Source organism: Chrysemys picta, chromosome 2, assembly GCF_011386835.1.
Source record: "Chrysemys picta bellii isolate R12L10 chromosome 2, ASM1138683v2, whole genome shotgun sequence".
NCBI classification, from domain to species: domain Eukaryota; kingdom Metazoa; phylum Chordata; order Testudines; family Emydidae; genus Chrysemys; species Chrysemys picta.
In genome coordinates this window covers 138,903,365-138,917,260 of record NC_088792.1, presented here as the reverse complement: position 1 = coordinate 138,917,260, position 13,896 = coordinate 138,903,365, and the positions used below count along the sequence as shown (strand labels likewise).

Below are 13,896 nucleotides of genomic sequence, written 5' to 3'. Positions count from 1 at the left end.
ACCATATTAAAATTATGGGATTTATTCATAGCTCATAAAATTCATGTTGTACATTAAAGAGCTAATCCTTGTTTTTTTATTCATGTGAGTAGTCCCATTGAGTTAGGCAAGTGTGTTTCTGTATTCATATGGAACAATTGATCCATGTGGTGAATCTATTGGCAGATCTCTCTGTTGCCGTCACATCACTGTGTGCACAGTCACAGCAGAGGTTCTTATTTCAAATCCTTCTCTACTTCACAATTAAATCTAAATTTGTGTGGATCTGGCTGTGGGACAGGCTTCAAGAACTGCACTCAGTGCACGTGATCAGTTCAAATAGCGAAGTCCATCTGTGTGTCTAGAGTTCAAGATGTTTTGATTCAAGATACCTTGGTTCTTTGTTGCGAGACACTGAAAGGGTTTCTTATGTCCCTCCTGTCTTGCTGGACAATACAGAATATCATCATGGGGCAAATCTATACTAAAAGTATAGATTTCTGTGCATGTATTTTTTAAAATAAACACTATGCGGCCCTATCAAACAGTAGTTTGGCTTTTTAGTTCTGATTATCAATACCTTGAGAAGGCTGTCACACTGAACAGCACAAGGAGAAGACTATAAGGGAACATGGAAAATAAGCTTATTTAGTATACAAAATTGGCATCAAGATTGATTTAAGCTCCAATCTCAATTCCTTAGATATACATCTTTAATAAATATTGTTGTTAGAGATTCCTGATACTTCCCTCCTCTGCTTTTTAACAGAATAAATATAACTTGCAAAACAGTCTCAACAAGGTAGGGAGAAATCATTATTAATTGATAATATTGTAGGAATATTATTCTATGCCGTTTCTACTATATTTAATAAATTGTACCAACTATACCCTTCATGCTTACCTAATCCTTACAGAAACTCAACTTTACAGAATAAAATAACATCCTAATGGCAATCTGAGTAATGTAGAGTCATTGTAAGATGATTCATGAAATGTATAAATAACCTTCTGTATACAGAAGCAGTATATACTCTACTAGTTAAATATAAATAACCAGAAAATTAAGGCAATTGTAACAGACGTAGATCCTATTTTCCACAACTAGGTTGTAGACAAATTAGAAAAGAATGCTACACATTCCATGAGCATGTTCCATACCTTGCCTGGCTTTCCTGTGTGGATTCAATCCCATGTGGAGTGTCACAACACTAAATGGTGTGTGGCGAGTACGCCTATGTATCTTGCTTGTGCAGTTTGTCAGGTAGAGATGGGGAAATTCCATAAATTTGAACTGTGGAAGAAAAGAACTGTTACATGGAACTCATATTTGACAGTGTAGCCAGCACTCACAATTGGCATGGCAACACAGTGATTATGAATATTTACTACCAGCCTGCTGCTCATCCTCTAGAACTGGGACTGCATACCAAATCATGGCCCACGTGATCCAACCCTGCTGCTTGTCACCTTCACCCTCTGAAGGGAGGAACAACAACCCTGATGTGACTCATCTCTTGAGTGAAATGGAAACAAAATTTATTTTAATAACATGCATTCGAACTTATATGTCACAGATATTCTCTTGGTCTAAGTAGAAGGCAGTTATTCAACAGCTGTCCCACACGTGAGTGCGTGTACGTACACACACACACACACACACACACACACACACATAATTTTGCTACATTTGTAACAGTAAAATTCTTTATCTGGCTCTCCAGTAGCTAGGGTGACCAGACAGCAAGTGTGAAAAATCGGGACGGGGGTGGGGGGGTAATAGGAGCCTATATAAGAAAAAGACCCAAAAATCGGGACTGTCCCTATAAAATCGGGACATCTGGTCACCCTACCAGTAGCCCAAAATGTCACTGGTGCCAAACCAGTAAATTTTCAGGACGAAATGTTTCTTTTCCCTGTCATAAAATGAATCCTTGATCATAGTAGTACACACTTTGTGCTGCCTCCCAGAGATTTATGGCACTGGCCTGGTCTTGCTAGAAAGGCATCGTGATTTAAAAATAAAATTATTAAATTAGTTAAATTGATTATGAAATTACTTGACAATCGTGCTAATAAAGGCTTGGGAAATTTACTTGATTTAGTATTGTAATTCTTGTCCAAGTTTTGATCATCTTGCACAATTTGTCTTGTTGGCCTGACTACATCACATATACCCTTTAAGTCCTTCTCTTGGCTCCGACTCTTCCATCTCAAACAAAATTTTCTTGTCCTTGGTTTCAAAGCTCATCACAATTTAGTTCCATCCTACCTATCTAACCTATTACCTTTTTGTCAGGTCAGTTCCTACCTATGATGCCAGCGTTGATTGCCTGCTTCTCAAATAAGCACTTTCATGGTTCCTTCCATATTATTTGAATAGGGAAAGCTCCTAATCAAAGTCCATAAAGCCAACTCCTTAACTTTTCTTAAGTCCATCTTCAAAACTCACTTCTGTTATAATACAGAAAGAATCTGCAATCTGATATTGGCTAAGTAGGTTGTGAATTGTGCAGTCAATCTAAAGGTCCACCCCAGTTGATGAGCCATGTGGTATCAATATTATGCCACATGATGATGGAATTTTTGATTTTCCTGTTTGCTATTAAAAATGCTGCTTGACAACTTATTAGAGTTGGATTTAAGGATAATTACTTTGTATATTTTGACATGATGTTGACAATTTGTTTTTTAATGGTTATAAAGCTTTATTTTTTTAAATCTCAATGTCAAATGATTGTCTGAGCCACTCCCATAATTTCCCACAACTATGAAAATTTAAATAAATAAAAATGGAGGGAAAATGCTTAAAAATAAACACTATCTGTTAAATCTATTTAAAAAACTGCTTTGGGGATGAATGAGTGTAAAGGAGATTGTTGTTTGTAGGACCCTAGCCTCATTTGTTACAGAAGTTGGGAAGGTGTGTATTGAATGAATCAGGGAGAGAGAGGATGGTTTTATGGTTAAAGCAATTGAATGCTGCCTTGGAGAACTAGATTCTATCCCTACTTCTGCCACAAAGTTCCCATATGATACTAAGCAAGTCACTTAAACCAAACTTTTCAGTGTGGGGTCACAAAGGATAATTTTCCTGGATGCTTGATTTGATATCTTGGGTCTGTTTTGCAGAAGTGCTGAGTACTCACAGTTGCAACTGAAGTCAGAGGGAGCTGTGCTTTGAACATACAAAGTCCTATATAATGCTAAGTACCCTGATAAATGAGGTCCAAGGCATCTCAAATTGGGCATTCAAAATTAATGGACAATTTTGACCATAATCTCTCAGTGGCTCAGCTCCACATCTGTAAAATGGGGTTAACTCTGACAGGGGTGTTGGAAAGATAAATTGTTTGTGAAGCACTGAGATAATATAGTGATGATCACCAAAGAAAAACCCATGAGGAAATTAATAATTGTCTTCAGAGCTGGGTTTGAATAGTGTGCAGTAAATAAGGCCTAAGGCAACATATTAAACAATGAGGATAAAGCAAAATATTGAATAGCTGATCATTAAATGAGCACCATCCATCCTGTGCCCTGACTCAGGAAGGGGTCACGTGGAAAAAATAGTATATGATCATGTAATTAAAGATTGTATCATAATGCATATGCACAAGGGAGGAATTAAAGATGTGCAGCAACCTTGATTCTGGCATTTCCTAATTTTGGAGTGCTTGACTTTACAATCTTTAATGTTAATTTAATGAGGTGGATGGGCAGGTAGGTGTTCACACACATGTTCTATATAAGAAAAGCACATTCTTTTTGATAACTGATAAACCTGCAAACTCAGTCTGGGATCTCAAAGTCAAACTGGGTTCTTTTCTGTATTGCATATCACCATTAATTAATGAAGATTAGGGAACATAGTTAACAATTTTGTTGAAGAGCTGCAAGGCAGAATGGAATCCAGCTTCCTCTATCTTAGGCTAACACAGGGATAGACAACCTATGGCACGCGTGCCAAAGGCGGCACGCAAGCTGATTTTCAGTGGCATTCACACTGCCCGGGTCCTGGCGGCTCTGCATTTTAATTTAATTTTAAATAAAGCTTCTTAAACATTTTAAAAAACCTTATTTATTTTACATACAACAATAGTTTAGTGATATATTATAGACTTATAGAAAGAGACCGTCTAAAAACGTTAAAATGTATTACTGGCACGCAAAATCTTAAATTAGAGTGAATAAATGAAGACTTGGCACACCACTTCTGAAAGATTGCCAATCCCTGGGCTAACAGGAGCCAAAAGCAATACACTTTGGTCATTGAAGGAAGCAGGTATGACTGAATATTCATAGGGAACAGATCTGTTGTAAGGCGGCATCACTTTTACTAGCAGGTGTGTACAATTAAATTGAGTTGTTGGGATGCAGTAACCACCCATGCCTGCTGGACCCTCAACATCTGTAACAAAGGGAGGAAGGAAGGAGTGCGGATTGGAAGGAAGAGTTGGCTAGCTGAGGACTGAGGAGAGGGACAGTGTGGAAGACTTGGAAGGGGGAAGGAAGCGGAAACTGGCTGAAAAGTTGGGGACAGGGAGATGAGTAAAAACTTCCCTTTCCCACAGACCTCCAACATGCACATTGTCTGATGTTCACCCATTTTCTGAGAATTTTACATGGTTTCTCATTCAAATATTTATCCAGCCTTCTTAGCTTTTGTGACTTGAAGTAGCCAGTCTTTGATGGAATCACCTGTGTGAGCTTTTAGGGTTTTTTGTGAGTTTAGACCATTCTTGGGTACAAGAGAGATCCTACTATTTATTTAGAATCCCTTTATTTTGAAAATATGTGAATCCTTTTTCCTTAGTTTGTTTTTTTAATTAAGAAACAGTTTTCTAGTCAATATTGTACTACTTATAATACAAATGTAAACATCAGAAGTCTTAATAAATAGAAAATAGAGCCTGATTTTCCCCTTACTCATTATCCCTACTTTGGTCAGATACTTAAAACAATAGGTTTTTGTTAAGACTTATTCCCAGAAACAATCTTTCAGGTGGAATATCAAAACTTTTTGCTTCCCCTTCTAGAAAACAGCTTTTTGTGTAATGATATCCATAAGCAGTGATGGTCCATAAGGATACTATAAAGATCATATGTCTATGTCAAGCTGTTGTCTTATGGAAAGAAGCAGCCAGTGAGGAAGCAATTTCACTGACTTGACAGACTCTCACAAATACACACAGAATCGAGGAACTCATGCTTCTAACACAAGAAGAAAATGAATCCTAACTGGAAATAATAGGTCTTCCAGTTCATTTTCCGTGATGAACTGCTAGTGTCTCATGACATTTCTAGATTCAGGAGGGGAAAAGTAACAGTATGTTGTGTCTGCCAACTGTGTGGTAGAGACAGCCAGTAAACAAAGTTTTTAGATGTTATCACAGTTACAGTATACCTTTTTTCTAACCAACTACACAGTATTTTCTATATGATTTTTTAGACTGCTATGACATTCCTGGTAAACTCCATGTACTGTAGCTTTCTATCATTTTGGTTTGTGCTTAGTTACAGCCAAGACAAGCAGAGAGGAAGCAGAGGAGTTTCAGTGGAGTCAGGCAAATAAAGGTTAATTACTGGCTGGTGATTCCTTCTCACATGGCCATAAAAAAATATTTGGCCTTTGGGCTGTGCTTGAAACTTAACAGCCTGTCACAGTACTTGTAGTAAGATGTACCCTATTTATTTATAGAATTAGTCAGTCAAAATAGAACACTCTGAACTTCATTCAAGACAAGCAGTTGCTTAGGATGTGTGTAAACACATACTCTCTGAACAAGAAGCACTTTACTCAGGAGCACACAAAGCAGAGTCCTGGGCTGTTTTTCTTTTAAAACAAAAATAATTGAAAATCTTTGTCTGGATTAACTAGTTTGGTGTGGATTTTTTTTTTTTTAAAGTCTGAAATGTCGGAAGGTGAGGACTTTGGACAAAGTAAAAGGTACTGTCATTTACTTTTATAGCTTTTTTATATAGAATTATATATTTTTGAAGTAGCATAAGAATAAGAGCCTGGAACTCCTGAATTCTGATCCCAACTCTAACTCAAATCTGCTCTGCGATTATAGCAAGTCATTTAATCTGTCTGTTTCCCATCTTCGAAATGGACCTAAGGATACTTAGCTCACAGCAATGTTGGGAATTAGTTAATTTTTTTAGAGAGATTTTGTGTTGCAGACTGCTATATAAGTGCTAGTGTATTTTTTAAGTAAAAAAAAAAAGTGAATGACACAAAATAATTTAAGTTTTCTAATAAATCATTCCTCCCAGCCATAATCCTGAAACAACATAAGCCTCAAAATGTCAGAGACACAAATAACTTTTGTGGAGCCTGTTATTGACAGATCCATAATTCATACTGCTAGATAGGGCACTATGTTCCTGTGAGGTATGCCTGTGGAATACTTTCTTTCTATGATCTGCTCTGTTGGTTTAAATTAGATTGTAAAATCATAGGAGAGGGACTGAGAAAGAGGTGCTGATCTAAAATTTAGTTTTAGAAGCAACTAGTTTGATGAAACTGTAACAATGTAATGCAGCATGTTCCAGTGGAAATAAATGGAATGGCTTAAATTTAGCTACATATATGTACGTTAAATGCAGATATTAATATTCCAATTAAAATGTGTTTAAAGTGAAGTATGAAGTTAAACTAATCTTCAGTGTATCCCAGGAATAAGTTAGTTGGATTCCTTAAAGGGAATAGGGAAATATGAATAATAAATGGCATTGGATTTAATATTGTGTGGGCTGCCAAAACATGTTGAAACCAGTTAGGAAGTAACATCTTGGCTGTCTGTAGGGAAATGCTTTTTTTCCTTCAGAGTCAATAAACTTATATGTGTAAATCAGGGAGAGGGAGGGAATGTTGTTTTTTGAAAGCCAAACTATCTCTCCACTTTGAGATTATATTAAGAGTCATGATATTAGTGAAAAATATTGACTCCACGGTATGACCAAAGAAACAATTTGAGACTCCACAAATTACACAATGCCCTGGTCAATCAGAAGTTTTAAAAACACATGAAGATGGCAGAAATTTGCTTGAAGACTTCCAGCTTTTCAAAAACAATTTTGTGCAGCCATGACACGTTTTAAGGAATTGTAAGAGCCAGAACTCCAGATTCACATACGGTTTGAATTTATCATTTCAACTGATGCATCTGGATACAAACACAGTCGTTATTTTTTCCAAGATTTATGGGAAAATATCTGTAGTATAAAATATCTATTTCTACTTGTCTAGTCCAGGACAATATCTTAGTACCTGATTCTGCAATTGGATGTGGCAAACTCCTCTCCCCATGTGGATCATTGGTGACATGATTGGGGTTCTGTGCAAACACATTGGTTCGCCCACACACATCCGATTGCAGGATCTGGGCTTCGGCAAATATCTGATTTAAAAGTATTGTAACTCAGCGTAACATGGTTATTTTTAAAGTGAAGTCATAATTGGTTATTGATAGTCTTTATTTTAAAGTATTGATTTAGTTGCTTTTTATTAAAAACACTTTAGCTGGTACTTTTATTAAAATTTGGTTATATTTACAATACAAGGAAGGAATAATATGGGCAACACAAAACTCGGTGGCGGGGCGTTAAACAAAAGAGTGATTTTTTTTCATTATATCACGTCAGTCTTATGAGGGGACTGTATCCTGCTCTTCCAGGGGAATGGAACACTTTGATCAGAGAGATTATTTTCCATCTCTGTTATCTTAACACCAGTGAAAAATAATTGATTTAACTAGTTACTCTGAAACTTTTTGATTAATCTGATGTTTACCAATATTCAAAGGAAGCTAGAAGGATATGGACAGCATATGGAGTTCAGAATTTGTTGTAAGGAAGCCTGGGCTATTAGATATGAGATAATGCTGTAAAAATTAATGTTTAACTTGTTAGAGTTTTGTAAACTCATGCTTTAGTTAGCAAACATTTCAGAAGTGAGAACTTGAAACAAAACATATTAATATTAATAGGGCCCACTCCTTCCATAATGAATTCCTGGAACACCCCTTGAATTCATTGGCCCAGATCCTGGTCCCCACCTTTTGTGCCTCTCCAGAGGCACAAAAGGGTTGGAAATCCAGTGTAATCAACAAACTGGGAATTACAGCTCTGTGCCAACCCCCACTTGCAGCCTCCATCTATACCTAACATATCCCTCAGGCTGAAGTGCAATATTTGTTTTCCCTTTTCTTTCCCTTGAACTGGACTCGGTAACATGAATTTCCCAGTTATTTTCTGCTTTATAAATTCTCAGATTTGGAACTGTTTTTATATTTAAAAAAAGACTCCAGTGTTTATAGAAGTTGGGGGGAGGAAGGGGACAAAAAGGAATTTTTCTGGTTTGATTTGCCTTTTTGTCTTGGCAAAAAGGGCATCATTTTTACCAGTGGATTTTTCTGGGCATTTAGGCTGACTTAAATAAATTTTAGATCAACATTTGAAAATATCTACTGAGCATGTACAGGGGAAAACACACATTTTAGTTCTATCACATGGTTATAATAGTTTTATGTTATATATTGTTTTCCTACAGTATGTATCTCTCAGTGCTTTTGAGTGTTAAATACAGTTAGTTTAGGATATCCTCTGCTGTTTTGGGGGAAAATGTGATTTTCAGGCAGCATTTGATGTTAGATGGATAGTCAGTGAGGTATACAGAGAAACAGGAAGGGTGTTTCAGAGAGCAGGAGAAAGCTCTTGCACCAGCAGTGCTAAGATTGTGTGGACAGTCCAAAAGTAGATAATTTCTAGTTGAACAGAAAGAAGTAAAGAGAGGTTTGTTTGGTAGACTGGAGCAATTCATTTGATATGGCCAAGTGCATGGTCATTTGACCATATCACTAAATGTTTACAAGGCAGAATGACTGGTTTGGTTATATGGCCGTAACATATGATGATGTTAATACTGTTTTGGCAAAAGTTGCTAATGGCTTGCACATTAAGGGGCACTGATGTATAAAATTCCCCATACAAAGAGCTGAAAAAGCCATGCAATAACTAAACTCAGTTATTAAGGGTATTTTAGGAGTTAAAGCACTCTTCTTTGTCTGGCAGTTGAAGATCTGAGTGTTCTCTGTTGAGGAGCAGCTTCACAAAAGGAAGATAGATGCCCCATTCACCTTTCAAAAGCATGTGAGCTTGGTGAGCAGCCTTCGACTAGGGGTCTCCCAGGTGAAAAGTGTGGAAAACTCGCATAGAGTTTGTGAACCAGTGAAACATTAGCGAGGCCTGGGGGAGGGGAGAGACAGCTGCTTCTGGGGATGAGATAGAGGTATCTAATATTAGGGTTCTGCAAGAAGGAAGTTGCCTGTGTTGTTTGTTACCACTCTTGTTCAAGGAAGCACAACTTCTATACATTTTGTAAACAAACACATACTAAAAAAAGCCTGTGTCACAAATTTCTGCTCCAAAGAGGAAATTCACCTTTAAGTCCACAAATTCTGCTACTGCTTGGCAGAATGGCAAAATATAGTACAATAGAGCAAGTATCATATTGTGGATATATAAAAATCAAGTTTCTAATGGTTTCAGAGTGGTTGCCGTGTTAGTCTGTATCAGCAAAAACAAGGAGTCCTTGTGGCACTTTAGAGACTAACACATTTATTTGGGCATAAGCTTTCGTGGGCTAAAACCCATTTCATCAGATGAATGGAGTGAAAAATACAGTAAGCAGTATATATGTATGTATGTATATGTATACAGCACATGAAAAGATGGAAGTTGCCTTACCAAGTGGGGGGGTAAGTGCTAACAAGGCCAAGTTGGGGGGTCAGTGCTAACCAGGCTGATTCAATTAAGGTGGAAGTGGCCTATTCTCAGTTGACAAATCAACAGTTGACAAGAAGGTGTGAGTATCAGCAGAGGGGAAATTACTTTTTTTAGTGACACATCCACTCACAGTCTTTATTGAGGCCTAATTTGATGGTGTCCAATTTGCAAATTAATTCCAGTTCTACAGTTTCTCATTGAAGTCTGTTTTTAAAGTTTTTTTTGTTGAAGAATGGCCATTTTTAAGTCTGCTATTGAGTGTCCAGGGAGATTGAAGTGCTCTCCTACTGGTTTTTGAATGTTACAATTCTTGATGTCTGATTTGTGTCCATTTATTCTTTTGCGTAGAAACTGTCCAATTTGGTGTTTATATATTAACACTGAAATGTTTATTTTGTGATTTGGCAGACTCAGGACTTCAAATGAATAACATTTGGCTACAGCAGGGGTAGGCAACCTATGGCACGTGTGCCAAAGGCGGCACGCGAGCTGGTTTTCAGTGGCACTCACACTGCCCGGCTCTGGCCACCGGTCCGGGGGGCTCTGCATTTTAAATTTAATTTTAAATGACGCTTCTTAAACATTTTAAAAACCTTGTTTACTTTACATACAACAATAGTTTAGTTATATATTAATAGACTTATAGAAAGAGACCTTGTAAAAACATTAAAATGTATTACTGGCACGCGAAATCTTAAATTAGAGTGAATAAATGACAACTCGGCACACCACTTCTAAAAGGTTGCAGACCCCTGGGCTACAGTGTCATATTACACGTTATTTTTAAAATTACCTCAAGACTAGGAGCCTTGTATTGTTGATCATCCTCCTCCTTGGCAATCCTGGACTAGAGGATCGACTATATCTAAGAAATACTTGAGGCATTTGGAACCAGTGGTCTAAAGCAACCTTTTATGTAAGGGCTGGCCCATCAAAATTTGCTCCAAAAAGTAGGTCTGTGTTGGCAGACAGATGGAATGGTAGTTAAAACACTCAAAACATTTAAACTGGAATTTATGTAGCTCATCTATCAGTAAGCTACATAAATTCTTACACAGATTAGAGCAAGCTATGTGTGTTGAGGAACTAGGGGATAGGATTCTCTCCAAGAAATTTTAAATTACAGTTTAATTATCAGTTTTGAGAAAGACATCAGAGGAAAGACAAAATATCCCCAAATCAAGTCATGGAATTGTAGAAAGTCATATCTCTAGCCACAGGCCAAGATAAGGTTTTCCCCAGTATTGTAAAACAACTTGAAAGAATAACATTAACAGTTTGATCATCTGCTTTATAAAGATTTGACTCTCAACTAGCAATGTCAGGCAAGTTTTTCATTTTACAGGAGTAGTAGTTTTCAGGAGCTTTTCTGAGACATGATATTCCCTTACCAATCCTAGAGAGGAAAATAAGTGCAACAAATGCCAGCGTTAACGAGTAAGCCAGGGAGCATATTGGTACATGGATCAAACATGAATATATGTTTGGTTGAAACAGAGATGGTACAGAGTCATATGTACAATACCATCAGATCTGCAGTACAGTCCCCTGAAAAAACACATCCAGGATCATCAAATGCTAATCATGTAATAAAATACCACAGTTATCTCCTGGAAACCATGAAGAAAAGCAAAAGAAACTTCTCTGACCAAAACAGTCAAGTTGTTTTGAGTAAGAAATGGATGTGCAGTCCATAAAGGATACAGACACTAGAGTGTCTGAATGAGCGTGTGGATTGGTTAAGCTGACAAATTGTTCATCAGCAAGGGGAACCCACATTCAGAATCTTCCAGTGGATAATCAGAAGCTTTGGATACAGGACTCAGTCTTTAGCTACCCAAAAAAATAGGCTTTAGTCAATATAATGTCCCAGATTAGGTCAACTAAGGTATATGTATCCTCTGATGCCCTTATTTCCAGGGAAGATTCACAAGGTAAAGGAGGAAAGGAAATTTGTATTATTACTTATACCAAATAATTAGACACTCACTTGGTTTCTACACCTAATGAAGATGTTCATACAGAGTTTAATTTAGGAGCAGTACACAGACTTTTTGAACTGAGGACCAGTACTATATCCAATTATGAAATGTCTAAATTAAATAGCATGGCTATTTAAAGGAAAAGACTTGTAGATCAGGACTGTTCAGAGCTATTTATTTTATTTATAATTAGGGCTGTCAAGCGATTAAAAAAATGTCCCCTGAAAGTAAGAACAGGCGTTCACATGGCACTGTTGTAGCTGGCATTGTAAGATATTTACGTGCCAGAGGCGCTAAAGATTCATATGTCCCTTTATGCTTCAACCACCATTCCAAAGGACCTGCATCCATGCTGATGACGGGTTCTGCTCGATAACAATCCAAAACAGTGCAGACCAACGTATGTTCATTTTCATCATCTGAGTCAGATGCCACCAGCAGGAGGTTGATTTTCTTTTTTGGTGGTTCGGGTTCTGTAGTTTCCACATCAGAGTGTTGCTCTTTTAAGACTTCTGAAAGCATGCTCTGCACCCCATCCCAATCAGATTTTGGAAGGCACTTCAGATTCTTAAATCTTGGGTCAAGTGCTGTAGCTATCTTTAGAAATCTCACATTGGTACCTTTTTTGAGTTTTGTAAAATCTGCAGTGAAAGTGTTCTTAAAATGAACAACATGTGCTAGGTCATCATCTGAGACTGCTATAACATGAAATATATGGCAGAATGCGGGTAAAACACAAAGCAGGGTACATACAATTCTCCCCCAAGGAGTTCAGTCACAAATTTAATTAATGCATTATTTTTTTAACGCGCGTCATCAGCATGGAAGCATGTCCTCTGGAATGGTGGCCAAAGCATGAAGTGGCATATGAATGTTTAGCATATCTGGCATGTAAATATCTTGCAATGCCGGCTACAAAAGTGCCATGCGAATGTCTGTTCTCACTTTCAGGTGACGTAAAAAAGAAGCAGGCAGCATTATCTCCCGTAAATATAAATAAACTTTTCTCTTAGCGATTGGTTGAACAAGAAGTAGGACTGAGTGGACTAGTAGGCTCTAAACTTTTACATTGTTTTGTTTGAGTGCAGTTATGTAACAAAAATCTACATTTATAAATTGCACTTTCACGATAAAGAGATTGCATATGGTACTTGTATGAGGTGAGTTGAAAAATAGTATTTCTTTTGTTTATCATTTACCAACACAAAAGAACTCTAGAAAAAGCACTCCAACTCTTTTATCATAAAAAAAAAAGCTGCTTTGATGAAAGTATGTGTAAGAATTTGCTTAAAATACTAACACTGGTCCACAACAGAGAGGTTTCAACACAAAAAGATGCTATTCCTCAAATATTGTTTTCTTTTCCCCTAGGGTGGGCCAGTTTTAATGGTTGTAAGCATTAGTATATTCAGAGTTCAGATAGCACCATTTAATAAAGTACTGAATCCTATAGATCATAGTTCTCAAATGTTCCACATATCTCATTACCTATGGGGAGTGAACATCATTGGCATCGCTGCTGATCAAAATGTGTCCTACTTGTGACCTGAATTTAATAGGAAAAATTGTTACTGAGTACATTTCAGTTTTATGCATTCATTATCTTTATTAACCATTAAAACTGGTTTCCTGAGAGTAACTACATCTGCCAAAAGAGACTGAGATAGGAGCCTGATCCTTTACTGCTAAGTAGTCTTTTTGGACTTAACCTGAGCATACACTCAATACAAATTACCCTTGATTGTAGGTAATAATTTTGCCTTCATTTTTCCAAAACTTTTTCAAGCCAAGGACAAAAGTTGATCCAAACTGTTAAAAAAAAAATTACAAAACATTGTGCGTTGTTAACAGGATTCATCCATTCAGAGCCTTTACAGCTTTGACAGTAGTGATACGCTTGGCCTGGGGAGAAGTGTAATTAATTAGAGGGAGATTGGATTTGGAGATGTTGCTCTTTTCTTCTAGTGGGCAGTAAGTTTCATTAACTTTAATGTAAAAAGAAAATTCCTGACACTGAGAGGAAAGGTGCTGCCAGAGCATTAGTGTTAAAGAAATATGGATAATATAGTGACCATAATGTAAAATGCTGGTGAAATCCAGAGGACTTTCCTTAGGATTGCTTTTGTCAGGTACAGTGAAGGAG

General features: G+C 37.1%; 1 protein-coding gene and 1 long non-coding RNA gene across 21 annotated transcripts in view; one reads left to right on the top strand and one right to left on the bottom strand.

Annotated features, from left to right (window-relative positions):
• Positions 1 to 13,896, top strand: part of RETREG1 (reticulophagy regulator 1) — a 132,497-nt gene that overhangs the window by 73,534 nt on the left and 45,067 nt on the right. Inside the window, exon 1 of one of the 4 annotated variants that reach the window (XM_065584254.1) lies at positions 5,106 to 5,929. The exons of the other annotated variants lie outside the window; for them this stretch is intronic. Within the exon in view, the coding sequence (XP_065440326.1) occupies positions 5,895 to 5,929 (35 nt within the window). The 5' untranslated portion in view covers positions 5,106 to 5,894. Of the gene's footprint in view, positions 1 to 5,105; positions 5,930 to 13,896 lie in introns of those variants that run through there. 4 annotated transcript variants of the gene reach the window in all.
• The window catches only part of LOC122174656 (uncharacterized), a 46,144-nt gene that overhangs the window by 25,435 nt on the left and 6,813 nt on the right, over positions 1 to 13,896 (bottom strand). For 13 of the 17 annotated variants that reach the window (XR_010598551.1, XR_010598555.1, XR_010598552.1 and 10 more), the window contains one exon: positions 1,141 to 1,273. This is a non-coding gene — a long non-coding RNA (uncharacterized LOC122174656). Of the gene's footprint in view, positions 1 to 1,140; positions 1,274 to 1,409; positions 1,496 to 13,241; positions 13,300 to 13,896 lie in introns of all 17 variants that reach the window. The other 4 variants (XR_010598554.1, XR_010598547.1, XR_010598553.1 and 1 more) reach the window with 3 other exon arrangements.